This window comes from Passer domesticus, chromosome 3 (genome assembly GCF_036417665.1).
Source record: "Passer domesticus isolate bPasDom1 chromosome 3, bPasDom1.hap1, whole genome shotgun sequence".
NCBI lineage: Eukaryota > Metazoa > Chordata > Aves > Passeriformes > Passeridae > Passer > Passer domesticus.
The window spans coordinates 39,679,149-39,702,828 of NC_087476.1; the positions used below are offsets into that span (position 1 = coordinate 39,679,149).

The window sequence follows — 23,680 nt, forward strand, 5'->3', positions numbered from 1 at the left end:
CTAGAAGGTTTTTAGAATGTGTGGAAGATAACTTTTTGTCACAACTGGTGGGCAAACCCACCAGGGGAGGGGCTATGTTAGACCTATTGTTTACAAATAGAGATGGACTGGTAGGTGATGTGGAGGTTGTAGGCCACTTGGGGCATAGTGATCATGGAACTATAGAATTCTCAATAATTGGTGAAATAAGGAGGAATATCAATAAGATCTCTACACTGGACTTACGGAGGGCAGACTTTGGCCTATTTAAAAGACTTATCCAGAGAATTCCTTGGGAAACAGCCTTTAAAAACAAAGGAGTCCAGGAGAGATGGGTGTGCTTCAAAGCAGAGATCTTGAGGGCACAAGAACAGACTGTCCCTGTGTGCCGAAAGATGAGTAGACGAGGCAAACGTCCAGTCTGGATGAGTAATGAGGTTTTGAAGGAACTTAGAAATAAGAAAAAGATGTATCATCTTTTTAAGGAGGGAGTGATTTCTGAGGAATTATTTAAGGGTGCTGCCAGGGCATGTAGAAAAAAAATTAGGGAGGCCAAAGCTCAGTTTGAACTCAACTTGGCAACTTTTGTTAAAAATAATAAAAACAGTTTTTACAAATATATTAATGGTAAAAGGAAGGGTATAACCAACCTCGGTTCCTTATTGGATGGAGCAGGCAAACTAGTTACTAAAGATGCGGAAAAGGAGGAAGTGTTTAATGTTTTCTTCACCTCAGTCTTTAGTGGTAAGACAGCTTGTCCTCATGACAACTGTCCTCAAGGGTTGGTAGGTGGTGCCAGGGATCAGAATGGTCCTCTTATTATCCAAAAGGAGGCAGTCAGAGAACTGCTGGGACACTTGGATATTTATAAATCAATGGGACCAGATGGGATCCACCCTAGGGTGATGAGGGAGCTGGCAGATGAGGTTGCCAAGCCGCTCTCCATCATTTACCAGGAGTCGTGGCTCACTGGTGAGGTTCCAGATGATTGGAAACTGGCCAATGTGACACCTGTTTACAAAAAAGGTGGGAAGGAGGATCCTGGTAATTACAGGCCAGTTAGCCTGACCTCAGTACCAGGTAAGATAATGGAACGGTTCATACTAAGTGCTATCACACAGCACTTACAAGATGGCCGGGGTATCAGACCGAGTCAGCATGGGTTTATGAAGGGTAGGTCATGTCTGACCAACCTGGTCTCCTTCTATGACCAGGTAACTCGTCTGATGGATGCAGGAAAGACTGTGGATGTCGTCTATTTAGACTTCAGCAAGGCCTTTGATACTGTCTCCCACAGCACACTCCTGGAAAAGCTGGCGGCCCGTGGCTTGGATAGGAGCACTCTTCGCTGGGTTAGGAACTGGCTGCATGGCCGAGCCCAGAGAGTGGTTGTGAATGATGCTGCATCCAGCTGGCGGCCAGTTACCAGTGGTGTCCCTCAGGGGTCTGTACTGGGACCAGTTCTATTTAATATTTTTATAGATGACATGGATGAGGACATCGAGTCCTTCATTAGTAAATTTGCAGACGACACTAAGCTGGGAGCTTGTGTTGATCTATTGGAAGGAAGGAGGGCTCTGCAGAGAGACTTAGATCGGTTGGATGGATGGGCAGAGTCCAACAGTATGAAGTTTAATAAGTCTAAGTGCCGAGTTCTGCATTTTGGCCACAAAAATCCGCTACAGCGTTACAGGCTGGGGACGGTGTGGCTGGACAGTGTTCAGGCAGAAAGGGACCTGGGGGTACTGGTTGACAGTCGATTGGATATGAGCCAGCAATGTGCCTTGGTGGCCAAGAAGGCCAACGGCATCCTGGCCTGCATTAGGAATTGTGTGACCAGCAGGAGCAGGGAGGTCATTCTCCCCCTGTACTCGGCACTGGTGAGGCCACATCTTGAGTACTGTGTCCAGTTCTGGGCCCCTCAATTTAGGAAGGATATTGAGATGCTTGAGCGTGTCCAGAGGAGAGCAACGAGGCTGGTGAGGGGCTTGGAAAACAAGCCCTACGAGGAACGTTTGAAGGAACTGGGGTTGTTTAGCCTGGAGAAGAGGAGGCTTAGAGGTGACCTTATTGCTCTCTACAACTTCCTGAAGGGAGGTAGTAGACAGGTGGGGGTCGGTCTCTTCCACCGGGCAGCAACTGACAGAACAAGGGGACACAGTCTCAAGCTACGTCAGGGAAGGTATAGGTTAGATATTAGGAAAAAATTTTTCACTGAAAGAATAATAAAGCACTGGAATTGTCTTCCCAGGGAGGTGGTGGAATCACCATCTCTGGATGTGTTCAAAAAAAGACAGGACATGGCACTTGGTGCTATAGTCTAGTTGAGATGTTAGGGCATAGGTTGGACTTGATGATCTTAGAGGTCTCTTCCAACCTCATTATTCTGTGATTCTGTAATTATTTTAGTGTGTTATTTTCTTTACCACAACACTTTCATAAACCATTTTGGATCTGTGTTTATTGTGGACAGATTTTATTTTCTTTTGGGTTTTTTGGTTTGTTTTTTTTTGTTTGGTTTGTTGGTTTGTTTTGTTTTTTGATTCATTTCACGTTTGCAATGGCATGATGGAATTTATACCCTGAGCTGCTGCTTGCAGTTTTCAAATAAAAAGCTCTTCACAGTCTGCAACATCCTAGGTAGTGACACTGCCCTTTAGATTTTTATTTTAAAAGAAGGTAGAGAAGACATGAACAGACAAGAGTTCTATATAAACTGTTTTGCACCCTGTTTATAACAGTTCAAGATCTATAGTTCAACTTATAGTCTATAGTGAAGGTATAGAATGTTTCTGATGTCATTGCATTTCATATTACTGCTCATGAGAATACATCTATGCAAACTCCACAGACCAGGATTAAATGTAGATAGGAAAAGGGTACTAATCCCCTGGTTTTGTTGTCTTGCTGCATATTTTGTGTGAAAGCATTAGAATTTTCTCCATGCAAAATAAAATTATTGTTTATAACCAGAAAGGATAAATGCACCCTCTCCTAGCTTATGCTGACAAATAAATCAGGTGGAAGTTCCACTTGCTTAGCTGCCAATCCAAAGCAACAATACACAAAGTAAGACCAATAACAATAAGAAAATGTTTTCATAAAAAGACCATTAACCTCTTTCTGTTGAACTCTTTAGAAAATTTTTGAAGATATTTGTTGACAGTTACTTTTTGCTTCAGAGTAGCAGTACTTGTTCATCAGAAGTACTACTCTGTAATTTCTCTGAACAAGTCATCAGCCATTAGAGCCCTTTTGGTACCTATGTAGCCTTTTTCTTGTAACTACTGCTGGAGAGGTTTGCTTAATGTTCTCTTGGGGTACTCAGATCCAGCAGCTGTGTGGGCCAGAGCTGTGCTTCAGTAACTCACCACCTGCAAAACAAATCTTGTTGCCTACGAATGTATTCACCAGCTCAATCAGAAGCACAAAGCTGTGGGATTTTCCCATTCTCCAGGACCTGCATGCTAAGCCTGAAGTCAATGAGTTCCATGCTGATTTTGGTGGGTGGGGGGGGGGGGGGTGGTTAAACCATTAAATTGTGGTAAATATATTTTACCTGGAAGACACGTTTTTCCCATCTTCCTGTGGAACAGGCAGGTACAATCAGTGGAGGTGGACTTGAACATCATTGCTCCTACTGCTTTTGAGAGTGATTTGGGCATTAATTGCATTTAAGAGACATGAGATAGACTTCACATTTGTTGCTCAATACATTTCAGTCAGGGTAGTTGTTGGATACAGGGCTATAAAAAGTAAAGATTTTTGTATGATGAAATAGCTGGGCAAAAATATCAAAGCTTGGTAATAGCAAAAGAATGTTAATCATTCATCACACTCTGCAAGCCTATCTATATTCTCTCAGAAGATATAAATACTAAACAATTAAGTCCCACAATCTCTCAGCAAGTTGACTCTTATTATTTCCGTTTTATAGAAAAACTGCAGGGAACAAAAATGAAACACTTTAGTTAAGGTCACAGAGTAAATCTGCTGAAGATGTGCAAATAGATTCAAACTTTACTGATTCTAATTTTGATTTTTTAACCAAAGAACATTTTTTTTCTGTAACATTTCTCTCACTCATTAAACATCTCTTGCATAGTTTAAATTAGGAGCATCATTAAGAAGTGAAGTTAATTACCTTCTCTCCTTTTAAAAACTATTTGCTGATTTCTATATTGAATAGATTCAAGAAGGTTTGCTCATGTGTTTATAATGGTAAAAGATCTAAACACAAATATGAAAATAATCATGCTGTTTTGCTATGTTTTCATGGTGTAAACAGCCAACAACACCCACAGCAACTTTATTAAGACAAAGATAAGCAAATATAGGGGTTTAATTTGATTCTGTTTTCAAACACATCAAAGCCCTAAAAGACTAGTGTTTACACTCTCCTTTATTTCTTCATTATAGGCAAACCCAATGTTATGAAAATTAAGTCAATGTTTGAACCAAAAAAACTTCTGCATTTTTCTAGTGAAATGGGAGGGTAGTTTTTCACAGTATGTTATGAAAGAATTTCTAAAATCTCATTTTCAAAAGCAAGTACAAGGCATGGAGAGGGCAAAATTTGAAAGCAGGAATGTTAACTGCTTAATATAATACCCAGAATCTTTAGTAAATTCCCCCTGGTGTATTATTTGAATTTTCAGGTCTTTACATAAAAGTAAAACATTTAACCTACAGGGACTTACGGAAATATTTCATATAGAGCCTAGAGAGTCAAAGTCTCATTGAAGAGGACTTAGGAAATAGCTTCATGTTGCTAAGTTCAAATGTTAAGGCACCTGTGGGACATTCTACCCTTTCAGCTGTCGTGTCGGCTTTCTGTCTCTGGAGACCTCTGCATTCAAATTGTTGGTGAGGTCTCCAGCATGAAAATCCAGACTGGCTGCTTGGCTCTGAGGAAGCCACAGACCTTTCTACTGTGACTGAGCTACCAAAAGCCTGGGGACATGTCATTACCCTCTTAGGATTCTCAATCAAAATGTGGTCTCCCTATAGTATATCTCACTCCCACTGATTTTTGGAACATAACTGAACTTCACATAAGTCAGCAAGGAGAGAGAGAGAGGATGGATACCTAATTGACATGTGGCTGAAAGCACTGACTTATGATGTCACAAGATGTCCTTAAAATGTGTTTTGTTTCATTTTAAAACAGATATTTGCCCATTCTGTAATCTGTCACATGAAGCTGCTGTATTCTAGGATGCATCACAGATGGAAGATTTTGTCTCCACAATGTTCTGGTGAGAATCACATTCTGTTACAGAAGTCAAGTATTTAAGTCTCACCTGTGATGCACAAAGACCCTTATTTCTGAATTCCTCCTTAAAGCTTAGTTGTTAGATTTCTTTCCTGGAAGATAAGAACCCAAATCTAACACAGAAGGTATTTGGATTTTATTTTCCTATTTTCTAGAATGGTATTTAAGACATGCTCCTTACATTCCACACCTGCCAATCCAGAAAGAACTGATCCTACTTCATCCACTTGACTCCAAAAGAGGATTCATAACTACATCCCTAGAGGAAATAAGAAATAAACATCTAGTCTCCCTAAAAGACAGCTATTTTGTGAATTACTTACTTAGTAATCTCTCTCCTCAAATATGAAAACATATTAAACACCCAGTTTAGAAAATATGCCTAACTTTTAGAAGACTGAAGTCCCAGTTAAAATGTCTAGGTTGTTTTTGAAATCACTGATGGCTTTCTAACACATATGGATGTCAGGTGATTTTTAAAAGTGGGACCTTATTCCTTCCACAAATAGGATGCGTTTCACCAAGCTTACTGTTTTGATTTGGGACTTTGTAGAATTCTGCAACACATAGCTCAAGCTTAATATACACTTGTTCTCAAAACCATTAGTATGTACTAAGTCAGGAATTTAATGTGGCCATCATCACTAGATGCACAGTAAGAGTTAACAGTTTTTTTGTGCGTAAAAGAGTAAATTTCTTTAAGATTCTTTATATTTATTAAATGGCTAGTACAAAATTAGGTGATTTATTTATACTCCATGTAAAACAGTTATAAAATACTCTGTAAGAAGCTTTAAAAAGCTAATTTTTATATATGCCTTTGCAGAGAAATGGAAACACTTGCTGACACTTAATGTTTAATCTTCTTATTGTTACAACACCTTTTTCTAGCTCTTTTTTCTTTAGCTCCCTCAGAGAAGGGATTCTGAAAGAAAATAAAAATAAGAGTCTTCATTCATCCTTATTATTCTTATAACTAAGTTTATAAAACAATATTATGAGCTTACTAAGAGCATATTAAAGTTATAATACAGAAAAAAATTATCTGTGATCACTGCTGTAGTTCATATGTCAAGATAGCTCTGATTTGAAAATCATGTTTTGGGAAAATAATCTGAAGTACTTGAGAGAAGAAAACTGAAGACGGAATTTGGGGTAACTTTTGCCTTAGAGACAATGATACAACCAAAAAATTTAAACTTTCAAACTTTCTCAAAAATAACCTTTGTCAATAAATTTTAATAGCAACATGCTACAATGGCATAACTACACTGATAATGCAGTAAGAAAGAAGTTAACATGGGAGAGAACTCCATAAATAGATCTTTTACCATTATAAACACATTTTTTTCTAATGTGTAGCTACTGTAGACTACTTCTTCTTATTGATTTTGTTGGGTTTAGATCCATACCAGCTAAAAAAACCATTTGAAATATCTCTGAAAGTAATGAATAGATTAACAGAGATGCTAAGTCTACTCTACTACCAAGCCTCTAAATATACAGTATATAAAGGCAGACAAAATGTCATAATAATAATAATAATACCTGTACTGCATATCAGATTGGGGTATATTTGCCTAGTCTGCTTTTCCTCTGTGCCCATCAGTGTTATCCTTCTTCATATCACCTTGAGACTAAAAACTGATTTTTCCAGACTCTGAAGTCATGCTAGAATAGAAACTTTATTTTCTCAACTTCAAAAACTTGGTGTCAATAAAAGAAAGTGCATGGCAATCTTTCAAACAGGAAATCCTTTACACACAAGATCCATGCAGTGCATTACTATTACCTGTACGTGCCTCCTGTGAGCAAAGTTCTGACCCCATTGCCCTTTGGTGTAAAGTAGAAGGAGTGCTAATGAATTGAGATTCACAAGGACTGCTACAATCTCTATGCTGTGTAAGATCTTTGCTGCTCAGTTGATCTGGCCATACTCAAGAAGTGAGCCAGCTGTGCTCCGTGTTGTTTTGCAGGGCATCAGTGCAGTCAGCCTCCCCAAAGCCATGCTGAAAGGTTGGATACATCAGGTCAGGTAAATTACCACTGGTGCTCCCACAATATCCAAACTAAAATTATTTATTTTGGTCTCATTTGGAAAGCAAACACATTAAGGCTACGATCTGGTGATGTGGACTGACCAGAAACACAAATCAGAGTTTCTTCTGCAATTACTACAACCTACTATGTGCACTTGACATGACACTGAGATTAGGAAGTAATCTGATAGATCACTTTCTGATTTTTGCTTTTCCAGTCTGCTGAATCTCATCTGCGCTGATTTGCAAGCCCAAAGCTGTCAGAGATCCCAATTACTCACTTAACAGAGGATTCAGTCAGTACAAGAGAAACAGTTACACGATTTTAGTTACATGATAATTTCTGTACCTACTTTCAGAATGCTGTGCAAAGAAGATGAGTCTCTTTAACTCCATTTTTTGTTTGAGGAAACTAAATCAAGGCATAAGATCTGACTTGCCAGTGTCCCCACCAGTTCTTTCAACATTCAAGCAGACCAGGTAAAATCATCAACACTAAAACTTATAATAAATAGGTTGCTCTCATTTCTAATTTCTGTCAGAAGTGCCATCACAGTTTCTATTTTATGGTAGTCTGAAGTATAGTTGTATATGTAAAGAAATTAAATGATACTTTTAAAGTGTAAAGAAAGAAGTTTACAGTGAAATAAACCTGTTCCTTTTGGGGTAGAGGGAGATTTTATTTGTGTAATAAAAACCTTTATAGTAAAATTAAATATCAGACTAGTAATTATGCTCTCCACAGTTTCTTAAAAAACAGGTTTGTTTACAGGTAGCATATCAGCCTGTACCAGGATTTCCAAAGCCAGGCAATTGCTGTAACACTCAGCAGTCCTTTGGGAGCAATGCTGAAAACTAGTACCTTGATTAAGTAGTGAGATTGGCAATCTGAGGAAAAAACTGTGGCAGAGACTAGAATGTGAATGGGAACTCCATGTGCATTTGGGAAGACTTGCTGCAGATCAGACAGCTTTGATGGTTCAGGATGAAGTTTTCACCCAAGAACAGATTCTAGATCTGAGAGCTCTGCAAGGATCCTAACCTTTTTCTTTTTTCTTTAATAACAGAATAAGGAAAGAGACACTTTTAGTTATTTATAGAATAAATAGCTCAGAAACCTTTTTTTTAGACTTCAGTATATCTTTCCCCAGCAGAATAAAAGCTTCATGTTTTTTTTGCACAAGATAAATTTATTCCTCATATTTCTTCACATTTTAGGAGCAAGGGCAATGCTGGCAAACCACAGTCATTGCTTTCTTCACCAAATGTGCAGACAGCAATGTTTATACCATTATTGGGGAAAAGGAAGAAGTTTTTGTTTCACTAGTGCTCTCTGGTAGAGATGTTAACAAAGGATAGCAGTGTAAAATTCATGGATCATTTTAGGGGAAAAGCAAAAAAAAAAACCCCACAATTTGCAGAAAATACTTCACCATGCATGCTAACTAACATAGACGTACCATGCAGTAAAACAGGACGGGAGCATCCAATCAGTGGCAAATTTCTCAAAATTAGAGCAGTTATTCTGTAACAGTAATAGAGCTAGAGCTATTCAGATCATATTCATTTCACACCTCTCTACTCTGGGTCTATGCAATTGCTAAACCAGTTCCTAATGATGCATTACAGCCAAGTGTATCCAGAACAACTTCTGCTCCTGACAGAAAATAGTTTGCAGTCATGGTTCAGACCCATGTGTCATCAAAAGAAGAAAAAAAATCAGAAAGGGTAGAAAAGAGCATTTGTTCAAGACTATTTCAAACCTTCCATGTTAAGAACTCTCTGCCTTGAGAGAACAAGCCGCAAGTTCTTTATACTATATTGGAAATAGCAGTGAAACTCAGGAACTGCTTTCCTACAGTCTCCTAATAGGATTTTTAGCAATCAGTACTGTATTTTTTCATCTTAGTTTTTGGGGTAGAGCACATTACTTTTTCAAGCTTTGCAGTACTGCTGTGTTTCCTAGAAATGTATCTCCTCGGGAAAATGGAATCTCTGCCCAGGAACTTCAGGCTTTCTGGATTTAGGTCTACCATGACACTGAATCAAAACCAATGGTGAAAACATTTCAAATAATTTTCTGGTGTGGGATTTTTTTTGTGTGTGAACTCATATGGATGTATGCGAGCACACAGGAAAGATACTAAGAGGCAGAAATTATATTGGTTATGCTCTTTCTTTACCATCCTTCAATGTTATAGGTTCCCAGGAGTGAGGTGCTCTGAAATCTGGCAATTCTCATGCATGTTTAACTGCTCCTCAGCAGCTGTCTAAGCCAGAGCAGTTCACAGCATAGGTGTACTTTCTTGCCATGTTTATCTGTTCAGATCTATACTCTATAGTGTGTCTGGGAAGTTGAACAAGCTAGGATTAGAGATGTTGTTCAGCTCTTTGATTGCAATAATGCTACTTCCCTCATCACAGACATTTTGATTGGAAATCTGCAGTGAGAGTCACAAAGGACAATGTTGATGTAATTAGGATGCTAAAATGACAGTGACAGCATGTTAGTTGAGCTGTGGGAATGACATCCAAATAGTGGGTTTCATACTCTGTATTTACCACCAAAATACACCTTCAGACTTATGACGCACAATATTAAAACATCTGCCACCCTTATTACAGAGAAAATGGAGTAGCAACAGGAAGGTTATTTAGGGAGTAACAACAGCTTTCAAAGCAAAAGTGCTAATCAGTGAAGACAAGCAAAGTCCATATTTGTGTTTCCCCTATCTTTTTTGCCCTTAGAAAAATGTCTATCTGTTTCCCTTTCCGAAGCAGCTGTTTGGAATTATTCTCCTTAGGAGACTTCTCCATTAAAGTTAAAAGGGAGAGGGCTAAGAATTGCCTTCTCTGTATAACTTATTTATTAAGCATCCCTTGCTTTGCTTTGTCTAAGTGATTTTCTTCCCTGGCAGCAACAAAAGGAATTGCTTGAATGTGTTGTACTCAGTTTGATAATAGTTATACTCTGCATCATTCTGTGTTTTTGTTTATTATGCTGATTTTTGTGGCATCATAACTTGACCAGTTTGGTGTACAGATATCTTTATAGCTTAGTGGTCATATTTATACTATGGCCAAGCAAAAGGGAAAGATGAGAACAGTGATTCCCAATTACATACACATATAGGAAGCGTACAAGTGTATTATAGGCATATTAAAAGTGAGGTCCAGTATGGAACATCACTGAAGATCAGAACAGGATCAGGTAGATGTTGGGCCAGATGCAGGCTCTGGATCAGGCATGTTGAGGAACATGGGAAAAAGCAGCTTGGTCAGAGCATCATCACTGCTCACAGTGCTGTCACCTGCAGCCAGTCTTCCAGCAGATCTGAGAAGCAGGACAGTGAGGAAACTGGGTCTGGGAGCAGACAGAGATGGACATGGACAGAACATAATGCCTCTTTTTTCAAATGAGGTATTTGTGGTGCCTTAAATTTCAGCTTTCATATTTTTTTAATTCTCTACTGCCTTAGTGTGTGACTCTGAACTTCATATAAAGTGGTAGCAAGGTCTCTTCACAGTTTATTTAGACAAAACAATGCTTTTCCAGCTTGAGAATCAAGACCACCATTGTAGCTTTAGGCTCAAGAAGTAAAAACAACAGTGAATTGAGGAGAGCAATCTGGGAGAATGGGACTTCATAACCTGAAACTGTAATTGCACAATTGACCCCAATATGTAAATATGTAAAACTTATGAACTTGTGAAAACTCATGACAGGTTGTGCGTCTTGTGTCCATCTTGTGTCTGTCTTGGGCAGAGCCACGACCGGGCTCTTGTACTGCCCAAGGTGTATCCCTTGAAGGCCTTTTAATAAATACCTACTTTATTCATTTAATTCTGTCTAGCCTCTGTTCCAGGTCAGCCTCTTTATGTATCACTTGCATGGCAATCTACACAAAGCCTGCAATCACAGGTCCAGAAAGTGTGTGCAAAATAAAGTATTATAACCAAATTCATGGGATTTTAATTCATGCTCATTAACTGGGTAACAATTACGCCTGAAAGTGTCAGTGATTAGATCCTGCAGTCATTTTTAATTTGGAGTGTCTGCTGCTGGGGTAACGAGGTCCAACTCTAGTAATGAATTAGTAGAGTGAAGTGGTGTGAAATGCATGTAAGATTAAGACCCTACATGAAATGTCAGGGATGTAATGCACCCTGCACCTTGTCTCCATGAAAGTTACTGTAGCACCCTTAATGTAAACATGCATAGGCATGGAAATTCATTCTGCATAATAAATAACATAGCAAAGCCATGATTCTTCAATTTTGATTCAATAATACAGAATAAATAGCACAGTAGGACATATGTGTACTATGTCTTTAACAGAAAAATAACTGTCAAGGAACTGCCTCTGTTCTGCCACTTTTACTCTGGATGAGTCTGGTGATCCTGTCTCTCCTGCACATTCTTAAAGGCTTCCAGTTCTTTAATGTTCTTTGTCTGACCACTGATAATCTTTCCCCTTTCTCAGAGGACAGTACACAAAGAAAATAAAATGCAATGCTTCCAAGTGCTTTTTTCCCAGTCTTTTCATGGATCTTTATTTCACCTATTTCCATGAATGAAATAATTGTTAAATTAACATGCTAGACCCCATCAAGAACAATCAAAGTTCTGCTAATGTGTCTTAAAATATGTAAATGCTCAGTGAATAAAAGCACTCTAAATGATGACAAAGGCTAGGAAAAGAGGCATTGGCAGCATCATTTGGATACTTCAGTGAAATGGTTTGTATGTTGCTGGAGCTGACAGATTTCCCTAGTTGTTTCTAATTCTGAGAAATTGAAAGGTTTTGACATTGCCCCAAAAAGAAAAAGAGTAAAGATGAAAACAAGGTCAGAAGAATTATGAAAAGGGAACAGTAGAGAGGAAAAAAATAATAGAGTGTCAGTTAAGAGAGCAGGTCAATCTGTCAGTAGGACCATAATATCTGAGGTTATGACCATGAGGAGAATCACTGTATTGTAGAATCATTGTACATGTGCCTGTTCAGGTACAGGCTCATTAAGACAGGTCCTCTGAGGTGCCCTTACCTGAAATCTTAGGGGACACTGGGAAGTTTAGGGGACCCTGGTACCCCTGTGGGTGCTTGCTGCTAGAGCAACAGTTGCTGGATTGTCTCCTAATATGAACTAATTACTCAGGTTATGTCTGTATCAAGGTGAGATACATTTCTTCCCCTCTTACTTTCTTTTTGGAAGGTAATTCAGTCTTACAGCTCATGAGAGGGATGTGATGCTGTTGTCACATCCCACCCTGACAGCATCCTGACCGTGTGTATCTCTCTGCCAAGCTTGACAGCAGAAGAAATCTTCCAGCCATTAAGGGAACCTTAATGATCCCTGGGATGACTTTTTGTCATCTGCAGATTCTTGTGATATTGAAATGTTCCCTTTTTTGTTCAGACCAAAACTGAAATATTTCAAACTAATCTCTCCCTAATGAGGTACACTGACATAAAAGCATCTTTGTGCTTCCCTTAAAATTTGTTTCAAATAGGACAAAAAAAACATCCCTGAGAAAATGTTAGCAAACTCAACTGTCCCAAGGTAGACTTTTGTGTTGACAAACTTATAACAGAAAAAAAAATTAAATATTTTATGGTTGAGTCTCTTTGAACTTTCATAGATCAAAATATAGTTTTATGCACAATGCATCAAAAAATCATTTTAGAAGCAGTTTACGAACAGAAAATAGGGAACAAAGGACACAATTCATCTTGTCCAATGAAAATAAGAAATTCATTTCCATCATAGTTTATGGCTTCTGTCTGGTAAATCTCAGTTTGTCCTTCACTGCAGAAAACAGGTTATACACTGCAGGATTTTGGAAAATAAATTTTAAAAATATTCACTTCAAATAATTATAGCAGTGGAAATGTTGTTATTGTTCTTAAATATTGTAAGTCTATCTATTCCAAAGCTAAATTCTGATCTACATTTTCCTGCATGTAGTTATTTTTATCTAATTTTCCTTATACGTGGCAGATAAATAAAACAGTGATGTAAAATCTGAAAGGGAAAATAAATCTAGCTGGAGTAATCATATTATCAACACATCAGCTCTGCAAAACTCTGTCGTGCTTCCTTGCATAAAATGACAATTTAAAGTACCTTTGCAGAAGTCTCATGGAGATTATTGTATTTTATTCTCTATTTAGGTTTTAAAAAAAAATCTTAGACAACCTATTTGAAGTCTCCTAGTGAAATACTTACAGTTCAGTTCAGCATTATATGCCAGTTTCAGAGAGGTTGAAGTGTAATTTATTTCATTTTACTTTCATCAGCAAGTCAAGTTCATCCATCCAAAACCAGCTTTTCTGGATGCACACATTTCATTTTTTATCATTTTAAGTAGCACAGAGTGCAGTCAAATTCCAATATCTGTCAATCGCACACAAGTACTGTTAAGTAATCTTTTACTTTCTATTTAAATGCTTACACCATAAACATTGAATAAATGCTTGCTTGGCATTCAAACAAGCATCTTAAAGCAGCAAAACTGCCTTTAAACTGCATGGAATTTTCTAACTATATGATAGGAATCTGAAAACTCTATTTTCCAGTTAATATTAAATTATTTTGAATCTATAAAAAAACTATTTTGCACTATAGTTACACCTCAAAAAATCAAAAGTAACTCCATTTTTTTAAATACTCCTCTGATCTTCATATTTTACTCTTGATTTGTGGTACCAAATTCTACTTACACTTTAATCTTCCCCTTTTTGAATTGCAGAGCATAATTTCAGAACAATAAATAACAAAAGCAGATGCTAAGGTGTTGAACATGACATAGGAACCTGAATAACTCAAAAAACAAACAGAAGATGTGTAGAAAAAGCCTTTAAAAGGCTTTATTCTAACATGTTCTTAGATTTTTTTATTATTTTTTTAAACATAGTCATAAATCTTAGACATCTGTATTGGCACTTAAAATTAATCCACTAAAAAGAGCTTGTCAAAAACAATTGTGTTTGTCTTATTCATAACTCAAAACCTTAAAGAACAGAAGTATTGAAAGAAACTGGCTGGTAATAAAAAAGAAGCTGATAATAATTGCTGATGCTGAAAATGCAAAAAGGCACAGAATATGAATGAATCTTAAATTGGAATTTAAGAATCATTTATCTTTAAAGCTTTCTATTCATATCAGCTGTATAAATAAACATGCTAGTTTGCTTAATGGAGAGTAAATTCACCTGATTCCTCCATGACATATTTCATCAGAATTCTTGTCTAAGCAACTGCCTTCTGTTCCTTGCTAGACTTTTTCCAGAAATCTAAAGAGAGATTTCTCATCTCCAGTTATTTATACATAGGTTTCATGCATCTCTGCGTGCTGTAAATAATCTTCAGGGCTGCAGGATTCAGCCTGCTGCTGTGTTTCCTGCTGAAATAATTGTTTCAGAGCAATAGGTTCTTTCATGTCATCTCTAACATAGAGTTAAGGCACATAAGAATGAAAAATATTTTATTTCTCCTATAATAATATTACCTGTCTCTACTTTTTGCCTCCTTGTCCCATCCACCCCTCCCTGCCTCCATGCCCCAGTGTGTTCAGTACTCTGTTTCCCTCCTTCCTCTTTGCCAGCATGGCAGTAGTAGTGACTTCATTGCCTTCTGCACCCACTGGCTGCCACATTGCAGCACATCTCACAGGGACAGCACAACAGTAGCAATTCCCGTTGGGACACAGCCTTCATCCAGGGCCAGCAGCTTGGGCAGTGGTGCCTAAACATTCATAAGTTCATCCTGTGTTTGTTTGTTTATATACTCATATCTAGAGAGGCAAGGGTATGGATCCAAAGAAATATAAAGCATCACTGATAAATTACATTTCAGGCAATCTAAGGAATTAAGTGTGCTACAAGTACCACATAAACACTGTGTGTGTGTATATATATGTAAAAGTTTATTGCATAGAAGTAGGTATTTATAAAATACTGCAGGTGTGAAAACAGAAACACTCCTAAAAGGTGCTTAAATCTTTACTGAAGTTACAGATTGTGGGTGGCACTGTACGTGTGTGTATAAGGGAGGGTGTTTATTATCTGCACCTTGTTCCAAATTTTAGATTCTCTGTGCTCTAACTTACATCTGTCTTGCTGTCTCCTGAGTTGCCTCAGGATTTTTATTTCTAAGTTAACTTTAAGGAACACAAGGGAATAGCTTTTGAGCTCTCTTTTTTTCTCTTCTTACATGTTGCTGCAATCCATTGAAAGAACAAAACCCCAACCATACTGAAATTAATAGGTTTTACAGTGTTTCTGTGAGCAAGATTTCATATCTGATACTTCGTGTCTTTCAGCAAATCCAGCTTTGCTGGTAGAATCTCAACTACAGCTCTGCAAAAGGGCTGGGGTTTTCTTATTTTAAAGATCAAGGGGTCATTGACTTTAATCTGATTAAATCTTCCATTTTCCTGTACTGATTTACCTCAATGAAGAAAATTTTGATGTGTTTTCAGAGATTTGAAACAAAGACGCATAAAAAGATATCTGATCTGAATAAATGTGATATGACTACCTTCAGGTGAATTTTATTTAAAGTAAAAAATTCTATCCTGGTGATTCAAGTATTTTGATGCAAATTTAAGTCATAGTTGTGAAATACTTGTTCAAATTTTCATGACATTGTGAAAATTACTTATCTTTTCTGGACTTGATTTCCACACTTCTTTCCTCCACGTAAAGCAGTTTCAGTAGTAATTTTCTGACTGTGCTGTGATTAAAACTTTCTGCTTGCAAAAGTCCAAAAGATTATTTAGGTAAAGACATTTCAAAAGTGAATGTATTGTTTTTACTAGAGCAGCATTTATTTTGCTTCTATGGTATTCTTAATTGGTAGATTTGAAAGTATTTTATTAAAGGAAAGTAGTCTTACACTTTAGGTATCTATGAGACAGAAAGTGATTAGTGCCTAACTCAAATTAAATTCTACTCAACTAAACTCAGAATAAACAGATAAAAGAGCCAGGAAGTTCTCTACAACTTTGTCCTATGTCTTGTGTATGAGACTTGTCAGGGCATCAGCAGGCTCTAATTGCCCTGGTAAAACAGTGCTGTCCAGCAGAGCAATGTGCTTGTCAATGAAATAATGATTTCCTAACATTATTATCTTTGCTTTTGATTAAACCTCCTTTAGGAGGACTTACAATAGACATATATTCTAGCAGAAATTCCATTTAATTTGGCTGGGAAGAAGCCTTTGTGATACTTTATCATTTGTTTTGTGTGACATTTGACCACAACTAACCACAGAGATCAAAGGCTGTCCTCAACAACCACCACCTGCCGACCATTAGCAGGTCTGCAAAAAGCTTCTAAATAACTTCCTTAGGGTTCCTGGAGCACCTACCTAATGCAGATAATCTATTGGGCATCTAAAAGTGCAACATGCCACAAACAGTGAAAGAGGCTGCTCAGGACAGAACTGGGGTGTGTCTTCCTCCATCCTTCATCAAGATACATCCCGGGCTCTAAAGGACTGGGTCCTTCTTGGGATTCAGAGCTGGGAATCTTCCCTCAAGAGCAAGGATCTAATCCCTTCCTTTTATGAAGAAGTTAGGAAATTACACCTTTTGAAATGCAGCCAGAAAATTACTCACCCAAAATAAAGACCAATTTTTGTGGTCTTTCCTAAAATGGAGACTTAAACCCTCTCTTTAGCTTTCTCTTTACAGGGTTGTAAACTGCTTGGGAAAGGAAGCTGACTTTACCTTCTACTGCTGCAGATGTGCCCCTGGGCATAAATCATTAGTGAGTCAATAGGCAGGAGACAGAAAGAGGTCAAAAGAAAATAGTATTGTCTTGATTAGCACCTAGGCCTCCAGTGAGGGGAAAAGGATTGCTCACCTCTATTCTTAAAGCTCTACACACATTGTAAAATCGACAGACATTATTGTCTAGGAGGTAGAAAACCTTTAAGAAAATTGAAATATCGAGATCTGAATCACTTGAAGTTGGAGAAAGATTCATATCTAATAGGTCATAGCTTCAATTTCTCCGTAAAGGGACTTCATCCTCTGCCTGTTTCCTTTAAATTCATGCAAACAAAAAGCAGCTGTTACAGTGCATTTAAGATGGAGTCTGCTCTTGTAGGCACATCTATTTCCTTAGGGCTCAGAGCTGGGGTAATAGCTGGTTTATCGATTTTGAGTGGCCCTTCCTCATGAAGAATGAGCCCCTTCTGGGGATATGCTGGTACCAGGCAGCCAAGAGCACAGGAGTCTGAAAGGAAGAGGGTCAGAGAGAGTTTAAGCATGGCCAGCACTAAAAGACAAATAAACAGAGGTTTTCAGGGTTGCAGGGTTGCAATATGTCCCCCTGATCCCTACTAGTAGAACCTGTTTCTGGTTTGGGGCTTCTTAGGATTTGGGATAGCTAATCAGCTAGGGATTTAGGTTCCTCTTAATATTTTTGTCATCAAATTAGTCCTACCCACATTTCCTAAACTGAATTAAGTGCATGGATTCTCTGTCTGTTTGAAAAGGCAACTGCTTGCCATCACTCTTTTTTCACCAATTTCCTTAAAGCAAAGGAATCCAGCATTAAGTGCTGACCTCATATCTAGACTCCTTTTTAATTTTTACTCTTTTTCTCTCTCTCTTTTTCTTTCTCTCTGTGTTTGCTCCTACCTATCTCTCCAGACTTTCTTTAGAAAGTTACCTTCTGAGTAAGATTGCTATATAAAGTCTTACTTGCATTGTAGGAACAAAGGAAATCTCTTTCCACTTTTTAAATGCCCAGTTTTAATAGGCAGTCAAGTTGTGGCAGAGAAAGACTATGGGTTGCAAACCTTAAGATAGGAAAAAGACTACTTGGAAAATTGTATTTATAAGATACAGTAAATAATTGTACATTGAATTGTTACTCTAGTGGCAAAACATTCATTAATTCATTATGGATTTTTTTTTCTCTATTAAGAGTAGAATTAATATATGACACTAAAATTCAGTAATTGAACATTAGAATCAAATGCAAATTGAATATTAGAATTAAACTTAGACTGCAAACATTTAACTTCTCTTTTTAAGATGCTAAAAAGGGAGACAATAAGCTAAGAAATAGCAAATAACTTGAGCCTTTTCAAAAGAAATATGATCTCTGGACTAACTGCTGGCCTGCTGTGTTTTTTGTCAGCAGCCTGGGCAGAATATTCTTCATTGACATGTTCTAACCTCGAGTTTCTCTCAGAGGCATCAGTGTCTATGTTAACCTGGATAGTAAGTAGTAAAAAGAAAACATCACCTTAGGACATATCGGTGTTTGTGGCTACTGGAGGATATTTTTCAGACAATTGCTCCTTCAACCCATTCCTCTTGTGTATTTGCTATTTCTACACTGAAGAACTTCAGGGTTTTTCTTTTCTATAGAAAAAGTCTCTTCAGTGACTTTGTTAAGCTTTGTATTTCTCAGCTTGTTATACTTGTAGTTCCAGTTATCTGCTCTTCCTTTTGTTGTGCACACAAAGAGAAATTTCATGCAAACTCCAAAAAATTAACTACTTTTTCTCAACTGCAATTTTGTTTTCTCAGAAGAGTGTGCAGTTTGAGAGGTTGAAGGATTGATAGTTTTGCCAGTTTTATAGTATACGCTATCTAAAATATATATTGTTTTTTAAATATGCTTTCATTCATGTTTTATCACGCTTTAGGTTTTGGGTGGTTCAGTTTTTGCCTCAGTTTCTGTGCATGGCTATGTTTAAACTTCTTAATAGGAAAGTCTCTGAACTTATTTTTTGTGGATCTTGCTCTTTCTCCTGTGTTTGAGTAAAAAGGCACTTGTATCAGATCTCTTCTGCTCTTGTTTTCAGTGCCCAAACTTTACAGTATAGTATAATCTTTATAGTGAATTACTAATCTTGCTCCAGCAAGACAAGCATTTCATTCAAGGGTCTTGTTTTACAATCAACTTCCATATTTCACTTAACAGCTTATTCTTTTGAAATATTTGGTACTACCAACACAAGTAAACTTGAAAACATAGCTGTTGGTGCACAATAAAAATGATTGGTGCTGTTTTTCTTTTCTTCCAATTAGTGCTGGTGTCCTTACACACACAAGTGCTCTACAACCCATCAATTATTTGAATTGCACTTTTCCCAGATGGAAAATAAGCAGCCATTGGTTTTGGCACTCAGTATGTTACAATATGAAGGATTTGTATTCTCTATACACAGAATCTAACCTGAAGTTTTGAGTCACTGATGGGCTTTTAGGAAAGCTGGATCAGTGAGGAGTTCTGCTCAAGGCATCTAGACAACTAACAGAACCTGGATGAGGACTCTTGGCCATCCTGAATCCTCTTGATGAACACTTAGTTACTTCTTAGGTCAGAATAGTCAAGAAACCCAATTCTGTTGATTGTATTTGTAAAACAAATGCCCATCCTTCCATTCTGTGAGGGGAAAAAGTCTCATTTGCAAAGAATATGGATTTTAAAATATTTTAAAATGTAAGTCTATAAATTATCACCTCTATTCTCTGTTAACATAGTAGTAAACAGCATTCTCCAATTCAGCCACAGAGCAGATTTGAGCAACTGATTTGAGCACTTCGGTAGCTTTCTTCTCTCTCTAGGGCAGTTGTTTTCTCACTAGCAACTAGGATCCACAGCACAGAAGATTTTTCAAATTAAAGCAAGAACATTGACCTGCATCCTAAAAAAACCAGTTATACCAGCACAGATCCCAAACCTAGAGGTATAACAAGTCTCTTAAGGAAAAGGTGCTAGGCAAGCAGAGAAGTTAAATGTTAAGCAAAGATCAGATTATGGGGAATTTATGGTATTTTAAAGGCCTCTCATGCTTTCTTTCCTGGCTACAGAGCTATCTCACAAGTTGTGTTGCCACTGGCAAAATCCTCAGATCTATGAAGGCTTATCTGCAAAATAGGCAGCATTAAATCTCAATTAAATTTTTTGAGCTTGCTTATGCAGCAAGATAGGGCAGTGTAACTACTGCACCTAGCCTCTAATCGTATCTACACAAACAGCTGGTGCTCAGAGCTCCAAAAGCCTTGCTTTGCTACAGAACTAATATACCCTAGAGTAAGTGTTCAGTATTATAAGTAGGCATCCTCTGCTTTTTCCTGATTCCGATTTATCTTCTTCACAGGAGGAGGTGTTTTTCCACTATACAAGGGATCTACATATTAGGAAATCAGTCAGAAGCAACAGTGATTTTTTGATGGGGAGTTTAACTTATGTGCACAGGAATGCCTATGGTTCTTCTCCTGCCACTTCATGCTCCCTCTCTGGCTTTGCTCACATCACTTTCACAGCCACTGTGAGTTAATCAGGGCTTTCTGGTGGGCGGGTGGCCATCACAAACACATCGGTTGTGCAGGTATGTTATTCATATTTCAGCTGGTCGGCTGCAGTTTTACAAGCCAGTCACAAAGCTGCTGAAGAGCTCTTTCTGCAGTTCTGGCAGAATCGGAGAGAACAGCAGTTTGCTGTTCCCAAACCACATGGAAAGAGGGGAGGAAGAGACCACTTGCTTTTGGAGCGCTTTTCTTTGATCAGCTTCATTTTGTGCAGAGCCTTTTCAGGGCTTTTGAAAGAGGCAGGGGCTGGCTTGTGCTGCATAACTAGGATGAGCTTTATATTCAGAAAGATGAAAAGCTCTTTTCTAGCAAGGCAGATAAAATTTGCAACTAAGCTACAGTGGTGAAGAACTCCTTTTTCTATACCTAGCACAGTATGGAAAGCCATCACCCCTTTCACAGATTGCTGTCGGTCATAGCTGTGATGTGGACAAGCAAACGTGGAAGTTAAGGTAAAAAAAAGGTTCTGTCTGCATGCTACCAAGGCTGGCAATGCTGCTGAGGTTCTGATCACTGTGCATGCTATTCGTTTTCCAGTTGTGCCAAGGGAAGGAAAGGGTACTTCATGTACCCCCTGAGACAAACTTATAAGCTCATCATTAGAAAGCAACTCTGCTGCCATGTGGAGTGTCCTGACACTAACTCTGGATTGTCTGGAAAAGTTTCTTGCTGATAGGACTGTATTTTTTTATATATGTTGGTAGTGTTGGTGGACATAAAGTCGTTCTGGTGTGGACAGCAGTGCTTTAGCCATTTTCCCCTGCTGTTCTGAGAGACTCTGTGTCCCTGGCTAATGTCTTTTGCTGTACAGTTGGATCACAGTAAGAAACCACTGAGCTGTTGCATAAGCAGCTGGAGAGTGACAATGTGTGACTGCCATGGAGAGAAAGAGAGGATAGATGACAATCAGGGGGAACGCTGGGGGCTGCTGAGCCATAGCAGGATGCTGTACTCTGCACAGCAATTTGGAAAAGGAAGCTGAGAATAGGATTTTCTTCAGCAAGGGGTCAAGATTTAGACATTCACAAAAAAAACAGCTGTACCCCATCTAGCAATTCACAGGAAAATTTTGGTTTAGACTTTCAAAACAGGGACTTTGTAGTTGCTGTTGTCCACACAATTTTTTAACTTTCCTTCATGTTTTCACTCTGTGCCGTGGGGCTACTTCATAGTTTGCAAGACAACTTTGAGGGTAGGGGATGTTTTTAGTCATTTATTCTGCAATCCTTTGCAGTTTAATACTGCCAGTTTGTGTTTTTATTAGGTTCATTTTATAAGAATCTGTGTTTAGTGCCATAAGCACAGGGCTGGAAGGAACCAAGTGAGGTCATTTTAGCCCAGCCCTAGGACCTGGGGGCACAATCTGATCTCTCCTTGCTTAGTGGTGCTTGTCTAACCTTGTTTTTACCAATCTCCAGTGATAGGTTCTGCACCATTCATAAGCCATCTATCTTAATGGCTACCTGTCCTCAGGGTGCTTTTAGGTAATTTTTCTAAAACTGTTCAAAGTAAAATTTACCACCACTGAATGGAATGATTCTATACTCTTCTCAGAGTGCAAACACACAAAACTGGAATCTGTGAGATTAACAAAGAACTTGAAAACAAAGGAGGTGGAGAGGGGAAGAAAAAAGATTTTTGTAAACAGTAGAATAAAAATATGCAGACTGAGATCAGCAGCTTATTCTGTTTTCACCCTTTTAACTCTGTGCAGCTCTGTTGAGCCTTTTCATGCTGGGCTGTTTTCAGAAATCTGTGGACAGGCATGGAAATGTGTGGAAACAAGCCTGTGTTTGGATGTTGGGAGGGAAAAATCCACTGTTCCGGTTGCAACAGAGGAAGCTTAACAGGGAGCAGTGAGAGTTAATTCCAATAAAAGGAGCACTCTTCAGTTCCAGAGAGCTAAAGCAAAAACACTCGGGGGCATGTCCATACAGCAGTGACTTGGAGATAAGAAGCTACACACTGGCTATCCTGAGGCAATCAGGTTTTCTTCAATACTGCAGGTGAAAAAGCTCCAGCTAAATGGAAGTGTGCTTTAAGAAAATCCAGCTGTTAGCATAAATGCAAATATGCCATGCCCAAGGCTGGTAAAACATGCCAGAGGACAGGGAGAGCAATCTCAGATGAGCTTTCTTTCTAATAATAACAATTGTTTGTTTGTGATTCCTATCAGTTCCCACTGCATTCAACTGTCCTTTTATAGCCCTGAAGTATGTACCTAGATTGTCTGCTTCTGGAGGTACCTACTTCTGCTACCTCTGTTAACTTCAAAGTCCTTCTGCTCTTCACCCACTCTGCCAGGAGTGATCCTCAGAAACTATCCTGAGGTTAAGTATTTCTACCTGAGGAATCCTGAGACCAACTGGCAGTGAAGACAAGAGTTAGCCCCAAACACTTAAGAATTCTAAGGTGTGCAAAGTAAGATGATTTTTTTTCATTATTCAGTGTCATTGCTTTTAAGAATCTTTGCTTCATTTTTATTTTAAAATACTGTCCTTTCCCTTTGGAAAATCTCAGTGCTAGACTAGTAATGAAAGTTATAACTCTGCAAGTAATGATATATTTTGGGCTACTGGCAAAACCTTGAGAAACTGAGAAATTGGTGCAAAAAAGGCCAGAGAAATAGGCATCAATATTATTGACAAGAAAGTTTATATTTTCTCCCCCCTGCAGTATTGCATAATCAGAAAAAAAACAAAACATATCTGTCCCTTCTGGAATGACTGAGAAATCCCAGTTGCAAGTAAAATATGATAAAACAGTTTCCATAAAATTAAATTTTATTTCTTAATAAACATAACATTCAAAACCAGGCTTTTTTTGCAAGCCCTGCCTGGTAAACTTGGGGTTAACAGAGCTGATACCCCATTACTATCTCTCTGTTTCTGTTGCTGCTAAATGCAGTTGCTTGCTGATGGAATGCCAAGATTTGCACTTAAAAAGAAGCCTTGCTAAGTTTTGTACTGAGAAAAATAGTCTTGTACTGATAAAATGCTATACTTTCAATTTGGGAAAAAAGCACCTAGAAAATACTTGCTACTC

The 23,680-nt window shown here is 38.1% G+C and overlaps 1 protein-coding gene across 25 annotated transcripts in view; it reads left to right on the top strand.

Annotated features, from left to right (window-relative positions):
* FUT9 (fucosyltransferase 9) overlaps nucleotides 1–23,680 on the top strand; it is a 149,314-nt gene that overhangs the window by 73,548 nt on the left and 52,086 nt on the right. For 3 of the 25 annotated variants that reach the window (XM_064412710.1, XM_064412708.1, XM_064412709.1), the window contains exon 2: nucleotides 5,150–5,237. The exons of 19 other annotated variants lie outside the window; for them this stretch is intronic. In XM_064412710.1, coding sequence (XP_064268780.1) covers nucleotides 5,177–5,237 — 61 coding nt within the window. In that variant the 5' untranslated portion in view covers nucleotides 5,150–5,176. Of the gene's footprint in view, nucleotides 1–5,149; nucleotides 5,238–7,657; nucleotides 7,774–20,773; nucleotides 21,088–23,026; nucleotides 23,048–23,680 lie in introns of those variants that run through there. 3 more of the 25 variants (XM_064412714.1, XM_064412718.1, XM_064412726.1) reach the window with 3 other exon arrangements.